Source organism: Mus musculus, chromosome X (genome assembly GCF_000001635.26).
Source record: "Mus musculus strain C57BL/6J chromosome X, GRCm38.p6 C57BL/6J".
In the NCBI taxonomy this organism is placed as follows: domain Eukaryota; kingdom Metazoa; phylum Chordata; class Mammalia; order Rodentia; family Muridae; genus Mus; species Mus musculus.
The window spans coordinates 7307587-7328022 of record NC_000086.7 but is presented as its reverse complement, the minus strand read 5'-3'; the positions used below and the strand labels follow the sequence as shown (position 1 = coordinate 7328022).

Sequence of the window (20436 nt, the reverse complement as noted above, 5' to 3'; positions counted from 1 at the left end):
CTTATGTAAAAGTGGAAGGAGGAACTAACTCCACAAATTGTTTTCTGACCCCCAAACATGAATGGAAACATGTATGTGCCCACATGTACATAGCACACACAATTATATTAAATATTTTTAAAGACTTAGGAAGGCTACTCTCTCTTGTTTGGGCAGTTATTTCCTATAGCTATTTGTGTGGCACAATGTGGCTTTTATACATGTGTGTAATATATTAGTTCAGGGTAATTAGCATGTTTATCAGCTTCAAACATTTAATTTCTTTACTTTGAAAGCACTTAAAACCTTCCTTCCTAGCTATTGTGAATTTGCCAATAGTTCTTTTTAAGTGCCCTGAACACAGGCTACACTTGTAGCTATCTTCTGAGGAGCACCAGAACTCTTTCTTCATGCTCTTTATTTGACTTCTTTCCGTGTCATATTCTCAAATGGGTCTCAGATGGAAAGAGAGCCCAAAGCCACAATCAGAACCCACTTGACTCCTTTTCTAGTTTGCTTATCTTCTTGATCCAACTCAGACCAGGATTTATCAAGAATCCCAGAGTCAGAGTCTTTCACGTCGGCTTTCAGATCCGCTCTCCCCTCTTTTCGTCCCTTAAGCCCCTGTCTTTCTTTGGCACAGAATATTTTATCTACTCGTTTACATTCAGTTATTATCAAGATTCTGACAGGTACCTGTCTTGTGTTTCAAAGACTTTAGTGCACACTTCTAATATTGAAACCGGAGATGCTGAGGCAGGAGGAGCATTGTGAGTTTGAGGCCAGCTAGCCCATCTATAAAGTGATAACCCATCTACAAAGAAACAAACAATAGTAACAGTAGAAACCCGCTAAACAAACAGAAAATATTTTAGTTTCTGTCTCCAATTAATTCTGTTTTTACCCATCGTGATTTCGTTATGGAGTTACCTGATCTTTCCACACCCTACCCTCTCAGTTCCCTGATGTCCTCTTTTCAAGTCATTTCCCAACCCTTTTGTAGCTCCTTGTATCCACCTTGTCATTATCAATTTCTCTTACCTCTTTCTTACATCCTTGTAGTTGAACATAGCTGGGGGGAAAAAAACCAACAAAAAAGTGCACTCTCACTTTAAATTCAGGACCATAAACCTCAAGTGGGCACTTAATGTTGCCAGGAAATCACATAGTATTATCCTGGTCCATTTGCACTGCTGGTTTCCTAGACAACTACTTCATACCTTCTCCTCTCCCTTCAAACCTTTAACACCTCCGCATACATCCTCATTTTCAGCCCAGGACCTGACTTCCGGTTTCAGAGAGAAAATAGAGGCAATCAGAAAACAAAGCTCGCAAATTCGGGTTACCGAATCTCCTCACACACTTAAATCAGTGCATATATGCCCCCCCCACCCCCAGTACTGCTTGAGGAGAGGTAGCCCCTCCACTTTTCATGACATTGCCTCCTGGCAATTTTCTCTTCTCTTGCTTTCTTCAGGTTCTTCCCTATTAGCTACAATCATGTTATTGTCTCCCCCATTAAAAGCATTTTTTAAAAAATATTTTGAGTCAGTATGCTTTAGCTCTCATTCATCCCACATTTTTTGCCCCCCCCCATTACAGCAAGATTACTTGCTAAAATTATCCATTGCTAAAATATTCAATATCTGTAACTCTGCTCTTTCCATTTTTTTGGTACCCATTTATTTTGAATTACATAAATCCATGGAAAGTTGCAAAAATAACACAAAGAAGCCTTTTGTAAATTTCACTTAGGCCTTTCTAGCAGTTACACATTGCTGGCTATACAGTGGTGTCAAATCTGAGAAATCAACATAGATAATAATGCATATTCATGGTTCTACGCCACTGCATCACATATGTAGATTGGTGTAGGCTGATGATAACTAAGACACAAGTGAGCCAAAACCCATCATCCTTCTCTACCCAGTTAGAGCCACATCCCTTCTCTCCCACTGTCCATTCCTAACTCCTGGTAAGAATGAACCTCTTCTCCATCTCTGTAATTTTCTGATTTAGAAAATGTTGCATAGGCCAGTGAGATGGGTCAACAGCTTACTGAGAAAGTGTGACCCCTTGAGTTTGTTTCCTGGAATCCATGTAAAGGTAGAAAGAGGGATGTGACTCCACAAAGTTGTCCTCTGATATTCATACCCTTGCTATGATATGTGCTTACATGTCCTGTCCTGCATGCATGCATGTACACACACACACACACACACACACACACTAAAACTATAACATTAAAGAAATAAAATGCGATACAAATGAAATTCTACAATAAAATAACCTAGCTAACTTAAAATTTTTTATGTGTATAAATGTTTTGAATGCATGTATATCTATGTATCATATGTGTGCAGTGCACACGGAGTCCAGAAGAGGGCAGCATATCCCCTGAACTGGAGTTATAGAGGGTTGCTAGCTTCCATGTGGATGCTGGGATCAAACACTAGTTCTTGGCAAGAGTAAAAAAATGCTCTTAAATTTTCATTCAGTGTATTTTGATTATATTCACCCTTTCTCTCCTAACTTCTTACATATTCTTCTCCACCTTCCTACCATTTTGTTTTTCTCCTTTAGATAATTTATTCATTTGCTAAGAATTTCCACTTTTATTCATTTGAGCCTATTTGTGATATCAGTTTGAAGCATTTTTTTCCCATAGAGCAGTTCAAAATCCTTTGAATTATCGTTTCAACATCTGTGCCATGTGGACCATAGTATTGGTTGACTTTTCTTTTAGAATTTGAGTTTCTCCTGGAATGTTTTATGGCCCCACTCTTTCCTGTTCTCTCCTTGCTCTTTTACCCATTTCATGGTGGGTGACAAACGGTTAAAGAAAACCAAAGTCTGACCTCCTCCTTCCCTGAATCCACTTGGTTTTTGCAACTCCCAGTTACTTAGGACACAAACCTTGGCCATTCTTGTTTTTTTTTTTTTTTCGTACTATCTCACATCCAATCCATCAGCAAATCCTGATAGGGCAGCCTTGGATGAAAATGCAGGCTCTGGCTACTTCTTATCATCGGACTGCAATCGTCTTGCTCCAAGCTTCCATTATCGCTTGCCTAGCTTGCGAAAATCTTCTCTGCAGAGTTGTTTTTCTTTCTCCCTTTGTCCTCACTTTGTAACTCAGTAGGCAGAATAGATCTTGCAGTCATTTCAGGAAAGAAAGCACATCTTGTTGTTGTTTTCCTAGCTGCTCTCACGCCTCCCAAGCTTCCCAAGCCGTGGATGAAACAGGAAAAAAATCTTAACATGGCTGGGCAGGATTGGGGAGGCTTGGAGGTTTCTAACCTTGGTCCCAACTTCTGTTTTCCTAGCTCACTGTTTCTACCATGCTACTTAGTCCCCATATTGTCAGGCAAGATTGTATCTGACCACCTTCCCACTTTTTTTTCTCCCTTACCTGAACAATTAGCAGCAAGCCCAGGTTTCTGTGCCAGTCACAGACTCTACACATTGAACTACACCCATGGCCCTAGAACTCAAATTATTTTTTTGTAAGAGCAGAAAGCTTTGTCTACTCTCTCTCTCTCTCTCTCTCTCTCTCTCTCTCTCTCTCTCACACACACACACACACAGAGAGACAGAGAGAGAGAGAGAGAGAAAGAGAGAGAGGGAGAGAGAGAGGGGTGAGAGGGAGAGAGAGAGGGGAGAGGGAGAGGGAGAGGGAGAGGGAGAGGGAGAGGGAGAGGGAGAGGGAGAGAGATTCATAGGATAAATACATCTCTTAAGTCTGAGCCCACACGTTTGCAGCATTGTATAGCATGATCGCATGTGTAGTTAACAAGGTGTTGTTAACCAAGGCCACGGTAAAAACATGTAGTGCAACACAAGCCATTATTGCTAGATACCCGTAACTCATTATTTGTTTCCTCTTGAATTAATTTTTGTTTGTTGCATATTCAGAAATCCTTTACTGTTGCCAAGTTGTTGTTATTGTTGTTGTTTTTCCTGACCCTCACATTCAGCTCTGTGACCCCCATATAAAGTAGTGACCAACAGTTTAAGAAGCTGGGAGGGAGCTAGGGAAATCTGTTCATTGCCTTTTATTCTGCTTCATTTTTCTGAAACTAACCTTGACATTTCTTGAGCACTCTAGATGTTTGGCTTTGAAATTAATGTCCCAGCTGGTACAGAGCATGCTTAGCAAAGTTTAACCCTTAGCATCACAAAAATAAAGACAAAAGTGGCATTGGGAGATAGCACAATAGTGAAATATATGATAAATACAAACAATACCAGAAGCATTCAGGCTTTCCCTTTCATGGCCACACAGCTATCTCTTTGGGCCTTTACTTGCAGTGTTAATTTGAAGGTGAAAGAAGTGCTTGTAGCCATGATGGTTCAGAGAGCACAGTGATGTGCTTTTGTGACATGAGTGCTTTTTCATTATGTAGACGATTTCATCATATCACTTACGTATAATTGACTTTTAACAAATGGTTGTCAACTCTTTCAACATTTCATATAATTTGTTTTGATTGTATGCACCTCCCCCTACTCCTTTCTCTACTCCCTTCCTTCTCCACTCCATCTCCCTACCTCCCCTCAACTTTGTGTCCTTTTTCCTTTTTAAAGCAATAAACAATTGAGTCCAGTGTTTGCTGCTCATAAACTCTCAGGTGCGCAGCCATCGAGTGGAGTGTGCTGGACCTACCATGAGCTATGCTCTTAAAGAAAACTTGACTCTCTCCTCTTCAGAAACCATCAGCTTGCCATGGCACGTTGGTCAGGGGTGAGCACATACTTGGGGACCCCTTCGGGGTCCATGTTGAAATGTTGAATAGCTTGATTTTGTGGGTCTTATGTCTGCAGGCAGCCACAGTGGTTTGAGTTCCTGAGTGTGCGGACCCTGATGAGTTCAGAAGACACTTAGGTAGTGTGTCCATTTAAGCAGAATCAAACTCATAGTTTATTATATAGTCCACACTGGCCTGGAACTCAAGATCGCCCTGCTTTAGTCGGCAGAGGAGTGGGGTTACAGGAATGAGTCACCACAATTTGTAGCTTTTAAAGAAACCATTAACTTTGCTTTATCAGCACCACAATTTAATTTCTTCGCTTAGAAAAATAGACATTTACATCATCTCCCTACAAATATTTCCCCTTAAATCTAAAGACCTTAATCAAGGAGTCTTCCTCACTACCACCATCACCGCCGCTACCACCATCATTATCATTAGTACTAGGTAACATTTGTTAAGTGCTGATTGTTAAGTGTTTATTGATACACTTAAACATTATATAAGAAACCTGGTAACTCAAAAAAAAAAAAAAAAAGAAGAAGAAGAAAAAGAAGAAGGAACAACAACAACTAATACGTCTCTACGGCTGGGTTGTTTTGAGCCTATGCAGTCTGACTTTAGAGCCTGCTGTCACGACTTTTTTCTTTTTTTAACTCACAAAAGATGAAATGAAATGTGTGTGTGTGTGTGTGTGTGTGTGTGTGTGTGTGTGTGTGTGTGTGTGTGTGTGTGTGAATTGGGTGTGTTTAAATATTGGAGCCCTCCAAGCTGTTGGCGGTCAGTGGCGACACCACGTGGCTATATTTATGTATTGCAGCCACGTCATACTCTATGAGACTCTAAGCCTCTCAAATAATCCTACAGATGAAGCAAAGGCTCTTGTCTTGGAGGGATAAACTTGCTTCCAGTCAGCCTGCCCTTTTTCATGCCCCTTTATCAGAGGAGACTCTTTTGACCGTTACTTGTATTGTAGTTCCTCGGGGATTGGGGTGGGTGCTTCCTCATCAATGCACAAGTGAGCTCTTGTTTTTCTCTCCTGAAGTGTTGAGCAGGACAAAAAAGACAGAAAAGAGAAACTTCTCAAAAAAACAAAACCAAAACCAAACCAAAACCAAAACCAAACCAAACCAAACCAAACCAAACCAAACCAAACCAAAAACACACCTGATTTCAGTTCTTAAGGAAGAGTCCTAACAAAAGGATTGCCTTGTTCAAACGTTTTCACTATTGGGCATATTAGTAAAGTGCATATTTACCATGCACAAATCATGTGTGTGTGTGTGGTGTGTGCTCGCACATCACACATCAAAGCAAACTTCCTCAATTCTTCCCCCATTTGTTTCTGAATCAAGTAGGAATATCTGTCCAGCATTCCCAGTCCTTCTAATTTAGCCTCGGTTCCTTTCCATTCACACCACACACAACCTCTATGCTTCGATACTGTAGTGTGGTATGTAGTAATAGGCTGGAGTGTAGGTGACCATGGTGGTTTAAAAAACCCCCTTTGTCCTTTTCAGTCATAAGCTAGCAGCATCTTGCTGCCTGCCACTTGTTATCACCCACTAGTATTGTCATCACTAAATCACCCCATGTGTGTGGAGGGCATAAACGAAGCTGGCACACAGAAGCAGCTTTGATTTGGGGCTCAGGTATAGAGCTTTAGATAAAGGCCTACCTGGATCCAACATTTCATATCTACTCCAGGGTTCCCAAGAATGCAGAGCTCTGGATTCACTCCACAGTCCAGATCCACACAGTGATGATCAGGGTTTGAGCTTATGGAAGCATGGCTTCTTTTGAAATTCATCTAACGTTTAGTCTTCTCCCATGACCCTATCTTTTTTCTCTGTGAGATGACCATTTTTTTTCCTGTTAGGTTTTGTATTAAAATAAGCCCAAAACTTCATTGTGTTTGATTATAGCTTTATCTCTGGAAGCTTTGCATGGCTTGGGCTCAGATACAGGTTTTATATTTCCAAACCCTTAACTTATCCAAAGTAGGCATTCAAAATTCACTGAGCATACATGGCCTTACTGAATTTTGCTCCCTTGTGTTAACATTGCTGATCTGCCAGGCAAGATGTGCCTACTGGTGTAATAGTGGCATGTTGATGGCCACTTTCTGATTGAAACCTTTATCACAGGAGAGAATTTTATGCCTGATACTGTAACTCCATGTCTGGGTCACTCCTTGGGTAGAACCTGCTATTTTAATTTAGCTAAATGATTGCCTTCCAAATATTAGTGTCTATAGCTATAGATCTGGGCTGTTCTCAACTTTGGTCTGAGGAGCTTCTTTTTGCCATGAAACACAGAAACTCACAACTGGCCAAAGTTCTGAGAAGAGACTGAGTGCTCAGCCCGAAGTCTAAATGACAGAATTCTCAACCCTACCCCCACCCCCAATTAGGCCTAAGGGCCATCTTAGAAGAGGAGATTGAAAGAATGCAGGAGCTGGAGGATGCACAGGAGTGCTGTAAAAGACTGTCCTTTGTCCACAAGGTCACTGACTCCTGAACAAGACCAAGCCACCAACATTCCTACAGAGATGGGAGAGGTGATATCCAGACTCTATTTCTTACTGAGATTCCATTGGTAGTTGATAGCTTCCCACCTGGGGAGAGAGAATTGCTCTTCTTTGAGGGTGTGACCTCTGGTAGGTTTTTCCTGGTCTGTCGAATGGTCCCACACTCTTGCAAATATGGGCAGCACTAACTGGATTTATTGGGTTACTAACACAAGAAATTTGAAATTATGAGGGGAGGTGTTGGGGGAAATATGGATTTCTTGGGGAGAATTGGAGGGAGCAAATGGAAGCGTATAAGATTATAGTTTATTGTATACTTGTATAAACTTCTCAAAGAAAAAAAAAGTCTACGGGTGTGGCACAGGTCTACAATCCCAGCGCTTGGGAGGCAGAAGCAGCTGAGTATCTGTGATCCCAAGGCCAGTTTAGTTTACATGGTGAGTTTCAGGCATCCAAGGCTAAATAGTGAGTCCCTGTTGCAAGAAAAAAAAATACTATTTACTACAGTGGATTTTGAATTTGAATACTTGGCTTCTAGGTAGATTACTTGTGTTGATGATGTGGATTCCAATCTTAGTTCTTGCAATAAATTAATAGCTGCACTCCATTTGTATAACCTGTTCATTCCTCACAAGGATAGGATAGTTCTTCTAATTATTCGGAATGGCTTTGGAGACAGAGAGACCTCAGTTGGAATCTGAGCTTTATTTTGTGTTTTGTTTGTCTGTTTTTGAGACAGCATCCTGCCTTCAAACTTACAATATAGCCTAGGATGACCTCGCATCGATTCTCCTGCCTTCAACCTCAAAGAATCGGGATTAGAAGTATATGTCACCTTGAGTTTTCGCTTGACAATGATTAAATTGGCAATAATACCTATAAGTAACTGCAGTATAGATTTCCCTGTGTTGGATTAAATTGGCCCCTGCAAGCACTACTGTATTTGATCACTATTCTTATTGCTACTACAGTGTGAGATTGGAAAAGCTATGTAACCTTTCTGAGCCTCTGTATTTTTATGAGGGAAAACGGATAATGACACACTCTTCATGAGTTCTTGTGAGCATTAAATGAAACGAATAAAGTATATTAGCCAGAACAATGCCTGGCATAAGGGAGGCTTAAATTTGTGGTCTGATGTCCGCTGTGGGCAAGATACTCAGGATAAACAGTTTGTTCTAAAGACAAAAGCAAAACCAAGGTAGGCAATCTGCAAACAATGAAACCGAAGGGAGCATTGCTTTTTTTTTCCCCCAAATGCAACTGACACGCCCCGCATTTGGGTTGGATCCGCCCAGTCCTCATTAAATATGGCTGCAAGCCCGACTACCCTATTGCGGTTGCGCATGCCGAAGCTCCTCCCAGCTGCTGCTTCTCGGTGGCGCTTTCCCCCCTGGCCGGCCCGAGGTGCCTGGAGCGGGCCCTCCGTGGCGCGCATGCGCAGACGCCGTCTTGGCAGAGCTAATACTCCAAGGCGCCTGTCACATGAGCCTCGCTCCCGCTCCGCTCCCCCTCCTCCCGGCTGGGCTGTGTGAATGAAGCTCTGCCGGCTACGTGGGGCGCTAGCTCTACTCGCCGTGTGGAACGCCAGAGCCGACTGAGCGCGCTGCCCACCGCCGGTGGACACGGGCTCCGCCGCGCCGGACCTCGGTGACAGGTAAAGGCAAATGGGCTTCCCTTCCCCAACAGGTCCTTCCCGGCTCACCGGCCGCCGGCCCACCCGAGGAGCCCCCCGGTACGGCGAGCAGGGAAGAACGCTCGCCTGCCACCGCGGTCCCCGGAGCTGGCGTTCCCTCTGCCCGGCCGCCACTGAAGGAGGTGGTGGACAGCCTGGTTCCTGCCAGAGCGGGGCGGCATCTCCTCGGCAGCCCAGCCCTGTTCTGGGGAGCAGGGTCCCCAGGCTGCCGATCGAAGTTTCCTTGCCAAGCGGCGCCAAGCCCACCCAGCTTTGAAAGCGGGGAGCTTGGCTGCCCGCGTCGCTTCTCCAGAGGACAGGGCTGGGGCGGCGTTCGCTGGGAAAGCGCAGCCGAGGCCAGGTTCGGCTTGCTCCTGCTTTGGACCCGCCACAGGTTTCTAGGGCTTCTTAGCGAAGTGCAGTCCAGACGGTCTGGGCGAAGAAGTTGGTGTGCGTTTTCGCCCTTTGCCGCCCAATGCGCTTAAGCTGCTGCTTCCAGAGGTTGGAGCCCCGCGCTCCAGCTCCTTTCCAAGTAATGGAAAGAAAGCTTTAGCTTTAGCTTAACTTTGACGTGCTTTTTACCTTTATGAACGTTTCAGAACAAATCAGTTGACTGAAGTTGGACGGGTGGCCCTGTGATAACGTCAGTGGAAGCTGCGCCGAGTAAATGAGGGGAAAGCCAGAAGGTGAAGCATTAAAAACCAGTGAGACTCCCCTTTACACATACTTCATAAATGTATTAGTAATTTCCCGGGTTGAATTTCAGAGCTGTTAAATTTCCCCTTGTTCCACGACGTGCTGATCAGTAAGTACTTCTTAACAGTAAAATAGGAGGGGGATGGGGAGTCGACTTAAACTGAGCCATGTTCCAGGTAAACTCATTGGAGCACTTTTCCCTGGTGAATTCATCCTTAGAGTTTAAGCTCTCTTTTTCTTGGATTTCAGGAGCCTCTCCTCATCCAAAGCCCAGTCTTTGTTGGAGTTTTGAGGACTGGCGCACACACGAACCCTTTTTGTTCTTTAAAGAAAAAGAGGTCATTAAAGAGGGCCAACACTATTCTCCAACTAGTATTAGCCTTAAGCGTTTGGGCTTTAGCTTTCCCACTTCAGAGTTGCACACGTTGGTTATGTAAAAATCAATGGAAGTAGGAATTCACCTCAGGACAAAAAGGTGAGGGCCTTTCTGGAAAAAAATACAAATTAGCTTTTATGCCCAATGAGGGAAATAAATTATTAAAAAACTTGTTTAAATGTACTGGGTGCTTAATATATGAAACTTCCAAACCAAACTAAGACACCCCCTCCCAAACTGGTAATCACACCCGTTAATTTTTCCTTTGCTTTCTAACTCCTGTCATATAACTGGAAACTATTGTTTTGAGACTGAATTTAAAAATTCCAAATTGATCAATACCGTTGTGTGTGTGTGTGTGTGTATGTGTGTGTGTGTGTGTGTGTGTGTGTGCGCGCACGCATGCTCATGGGTGGGAGCTTAGCTTTATATAGTCACTTCTTTCTTCCCATCTTTACTGGAATTCTTGGGATTGAAGTCAGCCTTGAGCGCCAAGCTCTTTTTAACTGAGGAGCCTTCTCAACAGCTTTGGGTTTGAAAATGCATCTCTGGGAGTTAGCTAACTTACTTTGATTGTATTAATATTAATATTCTAGTTTTATGTTTTTCTTTGTCCTTGACTCATTCCCTCATTATACAAACAATAGAATATGTTCACGATAGGAATTTTGCAAAACGAGGAAAGTATAAAATAAAGTGGAACGGAAGAGCCAGTCCCCCCCTCCCCAAACTGGTATCATCGCTTCTTACTTTTTATTACGCTCCCTTTTTTGTCTGTAAGGTTTATTTTAATACTTTATTCACAGAGTCTTCTGTGTTTTCTACTGAGGTGTTCATGTAACACTGCACCTTTATGGACAGAGGAAGAATTCATGCACCGGAGTGTGGAACTTTAAGATAGGCTATCACAATTCACCTCAACCAACCCTTTACTCAACCCAGGATGAGTGTCCAGCCCCATTTACAGCTCCAACCCCAGTGATTCACACAGGATCCTACAGTAGTGAATGACAGTGTTAACTGATGGTAGAGCTCCACTCTCTCACCAGCAATACCTCACTGCTGCGAAGGGGGGAAACTTGACGCTGCTTATGTATGCTGTCTTTGAAAGAGAGGTTGCGGGGGCAGGGGCTCAGTTTCAAGAATTTGAAATTGTTCTCTTGCAATTTTTATTCTTCTGTTTTATTTTCAGGTTTGGGGCCTTAGAATCTTGCAGAAAGCAGAATCACACACTTGCATCTCCATCTATACCCTCCTTTAAGTCCCCCTCCAAAACTTGGGGGGGGGAGCACTGGAAAGCTCTGAGCCTGTGACCCCAGTGTGGGAGAAGATAGGTACAAGATGGCCATGTGGCAGGGTAAGAAATTAACACTTATTCCTCTAACTGGTTTTTCCTCCTGCTGTCTTCCACCCCCACCCCACCCCCAGTGCCAGTAGCTGCCAGGCAGCTGTTTCTTTAATTTAACCCTTTCTTTACCAGGGTGGTGCACATTCATTTAAGAGAAGCTAGAATATTCAAATGATTCTCAAGTGGATGTTAGTGGGAAGCATTGAGAAGAATTTCCTTCAATTAAATATGTATTTCTGGGGATTATTTGTGAGGGGATGATCCATTTCCCCCCTATTTGTGGTTTTCATTTGTTTCAATCAAATTCATTTTGTAAGATTCTTGGAAATCGGGGGAGACACACTTTGCTGCCTCTCAAGCTTCCTCTTGTCAATGAAGACTTTTGTGGGCGGGGCGGGGGCGGGAGCGGGGCGTGGCATTGAATAGCTCATTGAATCTTATGTGTATATTTATATTGGCGCTAGAAGGAAGATGCTCATTTTCATGTTATAACGTACCCAAGAGCCAAGCTCAACAATATTTTAGGTGATAAATTATATCTCTTGTTGCGAGTTTCTATCTCATGCAAAGTTGTTATTTTTAGTGAGGTTGGACATCAGTCTCCAGGATGATCAGAATTTTCATTAGCATCTTATGATGACTACAGAAGAAATGCGGGTTTAAGAAATGATTGACAAAAACTACCGAACTATGTCTGTGACCCACAAAAGGTTCAGGACTGCTTACACGAAACAGAGTTTAAAAAAGATAGCTTCAATATCTGTGAATGGCCAGAAGCTAGATTTGTCTGTGAGGTTCATGAGCCTTTTAAAAATGTTCTCTTGGGTTTGTGATTTAAAACATGCACATACCCAAATGTAACAAACAGCTTTGACATACATGGATTGTCAGTTTAAAGATGTGTTTTGAAAGGAGATTTGGCTTGGATGCTGGATTTGATGGGTATTTCTCACAAACAGTGAGGTGGCTCAGTGGGTAGAGGTGTTTGCCACCAAGGCAGACAACTTGAGTTCTGTCCCTGAGATCCATATATGATGGAAGGAGACAACAGATTCTCACAAATTGCCCTCTGACCTCCTCATCTGTGGCATGTGGTGTGTGCACGTGTGTGTGTGTGTGTGTGTGTGTGTGTGTGTGTGTGCGCGCGCGCGCGGTTAAATCCTAAGACGTTCTTTTCCTTCACCAAGCAGACTAGAGACAGGAGGAAAGCGCAGAAGCTTGGCTTCCTCCTGATCTGGGAAAGGCAGACTTAGGAATAAGCTGGGCCCCAGGGAGTATTACCATAGGGAAGGTGTAAAGTGAGATGCAAGCCTAGAGAAAAAGCATGGCGAACTTTGCGGTTTGAGTTGCTCTAAAACTGAGTAGGAGGTGGCCATATGGCTACGTGAGAGAATCGCGTTCGAGGCAGACAGAGCGGCACTGTTCAGGAACTTCCAGCTTGCTTTGTTTGCCTGGTGTGAGATGAATCAAGGAAAGGAGTCGGAGGCCAGAAAATAAAGAACCTTGTATGTTCTAGGAAGGCTTTTTATACTCTCTCCTGGAGACAAAGATTCTAAACAGGGAAGTGACAGAAACAGATTTGGTTTGAGAAAGATTCCCTTTGGCAGCAGTGCTGAGCTGAGGGGGTGCTGGAGACAGGAGAAGGCTGCACTCATTGAGATGCTTTCTCAAGTAGAGGTTTAGGGGAAAGGTAGTGAGGGTCTGAGAAGAGAAGCAAGGGGAGTGCGCTTGGAAAGCGTATGGTGAGTTCCTGCATGCTGCAAGACGGGCCTGAAGAGCTGACCCTGGACTGACGGCCAGCTTGGGTGTGGAAGCTACAGTGCCCTTCTCCAACATGGGAAACATGAGAGGTGGCTGGAGGGGAGGCTAGCTGCTGGTGTACTAAACTTTTGACCTCCTTAGCTCCTTTTGATTCCTTTGGGCTGTCAGGTTGATGTTTCAAAGGCATTTTTTGAAAAAGTATCCAGTCCAGAGTGTGTGCAAGTGGGGACTGCTTTTGTTTCTGGTGATGTGTGTGAGTTTGTAGTTTTCCACTCCAGTTGTTCTGATAGTGTTGTCATGTTTAATGATTAATAATTATTAATAAATGAAATGTCATATTTTCTTAGCAACATTTCTTAAGAGCTGAGGCTCTGCAACATGATCTGCTTAACTTTAAAATGGACTGAAATCTCATTTTTTTGATTGTTGAGAGGGAAGGGTTCTACATAATTTAGCATTTAGGATCACTGCAGTTTAGTGGCTGTTTGGGGGCAACTTTTAAAGGGGAAATGATAGTTCCAAAGTTAGCCACGTGAATCTGGATCGAACTATTGGCTTAATGGCTTGAGAGCTGTGAGGCTTTGGGCAATTTATTTGAGCCCTCTGTGATTCATTGACCTCCTTTGTAAATGAGCATGAGAATAGAACTTAGTATATACGGTTGTGAAGATGGTTTGAGTTAAACTTGATACTATACAACTGTACACCCATAATCTAATCATGAGACACTTAGAATGTAATTTAGTGTGTAAATGTATTCATAATTTAGTAATAGCTATTCCTACTACTGCTGTCACCTGATAGTACTATTGTTTTACTTTAGTTTGGATGGGACTGGAGCCTTATTCTGAAGATGTCATTTCAGGTTGTCTCTGGAAGCCTAGCAAGATAATAGTCTGTTTGGCTCTTCAGGTAGAGATTTAGATCTGAGGATAGTCTTAGGAAACAAGAAACTCCATTGTAGAGTCCAGAATGTCCAAGATCAGATAGGTATTACTTGAGCGGAATGAGAGGATTTGAAATCAGTCTTGGGATTCTCTGTTATGTTCTTTTCATGGGTTTACGGAAGAGGGAATCTGTCCTCAGTTCAAGGAAGCTTTTGCACTCATTTCTTGAGGCAATTAGTTGGGAAATCTCAAGAGCTAAAAATCTCAAACCTTCCCCTTTTTTGGATCATTGTTGACTAATTCTTAATGGAACATCTGATCAGAAATCATGCACCTCTTCGACATGGCCAACGGTATTATTTTGAGCTCACTCAATGGGGTGATAATGCATAGTCTGGCTACTTTAAACACAATATGCAGAGGGTGCATTCATATTTCTGATAACTGAAAGTCAGTGTTAAAAACATCAGGGGGTTTGCTCTAATGATTGAGAAAACACCAAAGAGGAGACGTGTTAGTTTGAAGTTAAAAGGAGACTCGAGTTCATTATTTATAACTTTACTGAACCCAAGTTATATACTGGATACTACTAGGCCCCGCAGATGCAGTAGTCTAGGAAAACAGCTACAGACTCTGAGCTCCTGGAATTTACCAACTAGGATAAAGGTAACATTTCAAATTAGTAAAATAGTTTATTTAACAAACTTGCTGAAGTAATTTTGAAAAAATACATATCTACATACATTTAGAAGGATTAAAATAGTTTTAGTACTAAAGGAGGGAGGCTAGCAAAATTTTCTGTGCTTTAAAACATATTTCTGCTCAGGTCTCAGCCCCCCCCCATTGGAATTCATTCCTAAGACTTCAGCATTTAAAGGAGCCTTGTGAACAATTCTGATGTCTAATCTTGTTTGAGAACTGCTTCACTAAGTAATTCAACATTAAATGAGAGTGAAATGATGAAAGAACTGAAAACTAGGGAATGACATAATCTCGAAGTAGATATTTATATGCTTAATAGCAAAGGTAGACATAATAAAGAAAAAGATTAATATCACTAATTATGTAATAATTTAAAACTTCTGCACATACCACAAATAAAGTTAATGAGAAAACTAGGAAGAATTGCATGCAGTCCATTGCATTTAACACAGGAAGAAAAAGCACGTGACTATTTTGCTAGAAAGGCACACAGTGACTGGGAGGGAAATCTGCACAGAGAAACATATAAACAGAGAAATTCAAGTGACCAGTAAACACGAAAAGCGTACTCTCCGTTGTTGTGAAAGAAAGGGGAATTAGAATAGCATACAATTTTCTCCAGTATAATTTTGCAAAGATTAAAAAAAAAAGAATGGCAGAACTCAGAGTTGGTAAAAAATATGAGGAAGCAGCTGTTCTCACACACGTCTCCTGAAAATGTCAACGGAGAAATACTTTTAAAATGTTTATAGTTTGAGTGGGTGAGTAGGTAGTTATTTTCTTCTCTCTCTCTCTCTCTCTCTCTCTCTCTCTGTGTGTGTGTGTGTGTGTGTGTGTGTGTGTGTCTTCTAGAGACAGGGTTTCTCTGTGTAGCCCCAGCTGTTCTAGAACTCGCTCTATGGGCCAGGCTGGGCTCAAACTCAGAGATCTGCCTGCCTCCCCCTGGAGAGTAGTTTAATACATATTAATTTATCCTAAGGAAAGAATTAAAGATGGTGCTCCAAGGATATATGAATGAATATATTAACTGTAGCATTTTCAGTGTTTGGAAAATTGGTGACATTTGTATTCTATTACAGTCATACAGTGGAATACTGTAGTTTCTAAAAGTGATAGTGCCCTACTTATTGGCTTAGAAATTGATTTATGATATAGTGTTACATGAGGAGAAAAGCAGATTTCAAATGATTAATAGTTAAAAGTCTGGTTCATTGTGTGTATTAGTATTTCTCAGCTCCACCCTCGCTAATATATTAAATGATAAGATAGTTGCTAGCCTAATAGTTCCCAACTCCTGTGCTCATCAGTATTGTGGATTAAAAAAAAAAAACCTTGAAACTGGGGCTGGAGAGATGGGGCTGGCTCAGCAGTTGAGAGCACAGGTTGATCTTCCAGAGGACCTGAGGTTGATTCCCAGCACCCACATGGTGGCTCACAGCCATCTTTAACTCTAGCCCCGTAGGAATTTGACACTCTTTTCTGGCTTCTGAGGGCACGGTGGTACAAAGGTGAACATGTGGGCAAAATAGCCATACACATAAAATAAAATAAAATAAAATAAAATAAAATAAATTCAGACCAATTTAATCTGATTCTCTCCAGGTGTTGTGTCATATGCCTTTAATCCTGAGATTTGAGAGGCAGATATCTATGAGTTCAAAGCCAGCTGGTCTACACTAGTGACTTCTAGGCCAGTCAAGGCCACATAGTGAGACGATATCTTTTTAAAAAAATGATTTTCTTGGAGTGGGTGGAAATTAATTAGTATTTTTAAAGCCCCCCATACCCTCATGATTTTAATGTACAATCAAATTTGCGAATCACTAAGTAGTGGTTGAAAGGATGAAGTAGGGAAAGTTACTGTTTCATATATGGGCTCAATGTAGAGTAGTAACTATTATTGTTATGATTTTAAATTATTAATAGTGAGATACCACTTTCATGTATGTTTTTATGTCCACAAATGCATAATACCAACAAAAGTCTGAAAGGAAAGCCAGGCATAGTAATACAGTTCTATAATCCCAGCACTTTGGAGGATGAGGCAGGAGGATTGTCCTGATTTCAAAGACAGCCTGAGCTATACCACATGGCCTGGGCTATAGTGTGAGGCACTATTTCAAAACAACAAAACCAGACAAGAATCATCTGCAAGGATACATAGAAAATTATTTAATAGGTGTAGCTCATTAGTAGAATGCATGTTCAGCATATTCAGCGTCCTAGGATCTATCCCCAGCACTGCAAAAACAGTATTAAATTAAAGATTCTGAGATGCACATGTCTACAGTCTTAGTACTCAGAAGGCTGAGGCAAGAGGAGCACCTGGGTTACGCTGTGAAATCCTGTCTCAAACACAAAACAAAATAAATTATAAATTTACTTTATTACATGGATTTCTTGTTAATTAATAAAACTTAATTTCTGAAGGAAGTATATACACACACATACGCACATTTTTACCTTATGATATTTATAGTACAAAAACTAGATATAGTTTCAATAATGGGCAATGCATATAAATTATGGCAGGTCTATATAGTATTGTATTTGGCCATAAAAAATGAAGACTAATGGCCTGTTGTTGTGATTCCAGTACTTGGGTGGTTGAAGCAGGAGAAATAAGAATTCTAGGCTATCCTAGGCTACAAAGCAAAACTTGTCTAAAAAAATATCAAGACTGATGTGGTAAATGCTTAGGAGAGAAATCCACACTAGAAGAAATGCTCCAAAGACAGTGCCTTGCTCCAAGTGCTAGGCTGAGCTTACGGTTTTCGCTGTCTTTGATACATTAGCTTATTTTTCAGATTTTGTACAAGCGGCGTGTATTGCTTTTAAAAGCAGCGAACAAGTAATTTGGAAAGGAGACAGAAAAGACTGTGGACTTCCAAAGAATGCCTAAAACAAGTAGCACACAATTGGGTGTCTGCCTCAGTTATGTGTCCCATCATACCTCTGACTAAGAAGCAAAAAGAAACCAGGCCCCAGACTGTTTGCTTAGAGCAGGCTTTTTGCTATTAACACTTCCACAAGGACACTTAATTTTTGGCTGCCTCTACAATTGATTAAAAAAATAATCTCCTGGGAGAGTGAAAGTGGGGACAAAGTGACTGTGCAAAGCAACATGGGAAATGACAGAGCATCTGATGAAAATTACATGTGTGAAAAGAAAGCAGATTGTACTAGAATTCATAGTTGCAATGGGAAACCAGTCTGCAGGCCTCAAATTCGAAAACTAGAAATTTAGACCTTGTAGGTTTTTCTTTTCTTTCTCATCATAGTGTATTTGTAAGTATTCCAATACTCTAGTGATTTGGCTAACACAATGGTAGGCCAAGATGGAGTGTTAGAAAGTAGTTCAGGAGTTGATTGCAGAGGTTTGCTGTGAAATCTGGATAGTCTGGCTTGCTAATTGGACCATTATTACCTAGAAAAACCCATCTGCTCCCGACTTGACCAAAATAGGAGCATCCTTTTGACTCTCAGAGTCAGGTTTTTATGGTAGTAGCAACGAAGCAGCATCCACCCCATTTCCCTCTCTGTCTGGCACGGTGCCTCCCTGTGGCAGGCGCTCAAGAATTAAGTTGTCAATTAAAAAATACAAAGAAGTTATAAATATAATAAAAATAAGTAAACAAAGGCATTTTGTCTCGCTTTCTCACTTTTCTCCAATTCCTCAGAGGGCTCAAAATGAATGGGGAATGAATTTTGATGGCAAGGATTGAAGCAGAAGTAAAGGAAAACACCTTTTCAGAAATGTTATTACCATCTAAGGTTCTTTCCCAAGCACACAGCTGTGGAGGAAACCCAGGGCCTGGTATCTGATATGACTGGATTTGAACCCACTAAAATTACCTCCTTTTCAAAAGACTAAGTTGTTTCATTGTGGGTCAAATATAGTCTTAGGGAGACAGTCACTTGGCTTTTGTCCTGGCTCTGTCACTGTTAGCTGTTAGCTTTGAGCAAGTTATTTAATCTTAAGTGCCTCACCTTCATCACCTATAAAATGGGGTCAGTAAAAATAGCTACTAATTAGTCTATCGGTGTAACAACTGTTAAAGGGTGACTGGAAGGATTGAATGAGTTAATATACATTTATAGCCCTTTCACCATTGCCTGAATATTGTTCAGAAGTCACAAACGCTACTAGTATGCAAAAGATATATATTATATATAATATACAGTATGTATTTATGAACGATAATATTTACTCCATGTAATTGTAGATGTGATTGAGTTAACCATAGAATTGTCAGTAGCTGTAGGACAAGAAATACCTATTGAAGGGTATTGAAGGGGCACTATTATTCAGGAAAGTGATCTTTCGTGTTATCCAATTCAAATGTTTAATCTTGCAAAGGAAGCAGCTGAGACCTAGTGAGTTACTCAAGGCCACACAGTTGTCACAGAGTACCTACAGCCCAGTCCTGGGGCTCCTGATAATGACTCCCCTTTTTGTCTTGTCTATTTATCCCTATATTACTGTGTTGTCTGCATTTGAGGCTGTGCTAACGTGCGTGTGTGTGTGTGTGTGTGTGTGTGTGTGTGTGTGTGTGTGTGTATGGTGGTGGGGTGGGATTGAATCTAGGGCATTAGACACGCTATGCAAGTACTCTAGCCCCCTACCCCCGAGCTCTATCTCCAGAACGTTTACATTTTATTTTCATTTTGAGGCAAGGTCTCATTCACTTGCCTAAGCAGGGCTTGAACTTTTGGTTTCCCTCCCTCAGCCTCCTGAGTCATTGGGATTGCATGCCCACATGTACTACCAAGCTGGGATATCTGCCAAATGTTTATCTTTCCTTACTGTGTCTTACTGCTACTGTGGAGCGTTTTCCTTTAGCTCTGAGAAAAAATTCTCGTCATGAGGTTTCTGGGATTTTTTGGGGTGGGGGTGGGGTTGTTAGTATGCTATCATTTTGAGATAAGTTGTGGTTCTTAGGTTTTAGCCAGAATTATGATTCAGCACTTCCTGTTTCATGCAATGCTGCTGTGTGTCATGGGTAGGGCAAGGCAGGACCTCAATGTTTTGCTTTGGGTGGCAGCAAATGGCAGATTCTTTTTCCTACCTTCTGTTCATACCCCAGTTATTTATAGACTTGAGGTAAGACTAAAGATTGTATTGAGTAGCTAATATAGTGTGAGCTAATTATCTTTGTAATATATTGATGAAGCATATTTTGATGCTTTTCAACAACAACAACAACAACGAACAACCTGTCTGGCATTAAGTGGCATTCTATTGTATTTATTTAGGATTTCTGTCCTGACTACTTCCATGAGACGTAACATGGAAATCACATCCTAGAGCGATTAGAAAGTATTCCAAGGTAGGGACCATCCTGTAGAGGTGAAGTAGTTACTTCAGGTAGGCGAGACTCTGACTCTGAGTTCTCCTTTCGTTTAGTTATCAGCTTTCCCACCTACTTGTTCTTTGGTAAAACCAGCCTTTTGATTCTTTGGGTGTGTTATGTACTCTAGTGCGTAGCCCTAAAGGGCACTGGCTTTATTTTTCTAGTACTTCTCTTACCAAGACAGAGAGCATTTAGGACAGGTACCATCCACTGATTTGCTCACAGAATCTACCTTTAATGAGTAATAGTTGCTTGGCCTTTCTGTCAGAGTACCATGGTAATGAAATGACATAAGGCATGCTAAGGTGTTTTCTTAAGCGAGAAGCAACCAGTGTTACTCTCTCCTGTCATCCATTATATTCTATCCAGGGATGCTG

General features: G+C 41.6%; 1 protein-coding gene across 6 annotated transcripts in view; it reads left to right on the top strand.

Moving 5' to 3' along the window:
* Positions 1 to 8664: 8664 nt before the first annotated feature.
* Clcn5 (chloride channel, voltage-sensitive 5) overlaps positions 8665 to 20436 on the top strand; it is a 165549-nt gene continuing 153777 nt past the window's right edge. For 3 of the 6 annotated variants that reach the window (XM_006527562.4, XM_011247445.3, XM_011247442.2), the window contains exons 1-2: positions 8669 to 8917; positions 11200 to 11364. In XM_006527562.4, the coding sequence (XP_006527625.1) occupies positions 11349 to 11364 (16 nt within the window). In that variant the 5' untranslated portion in view covers positions 8669 to 8917; positions 11200 to 11348. Of the gene's footprint in view, positions 8918 to 9534; positions 9640 to 11199; positions 11365 to 20436 lie in introns of all 6 variants that reach the window. The other 3 variants (XM_011247443.3, XM_011247444.3, NM_001243762.1) reach the window with 3 other exon arrangements.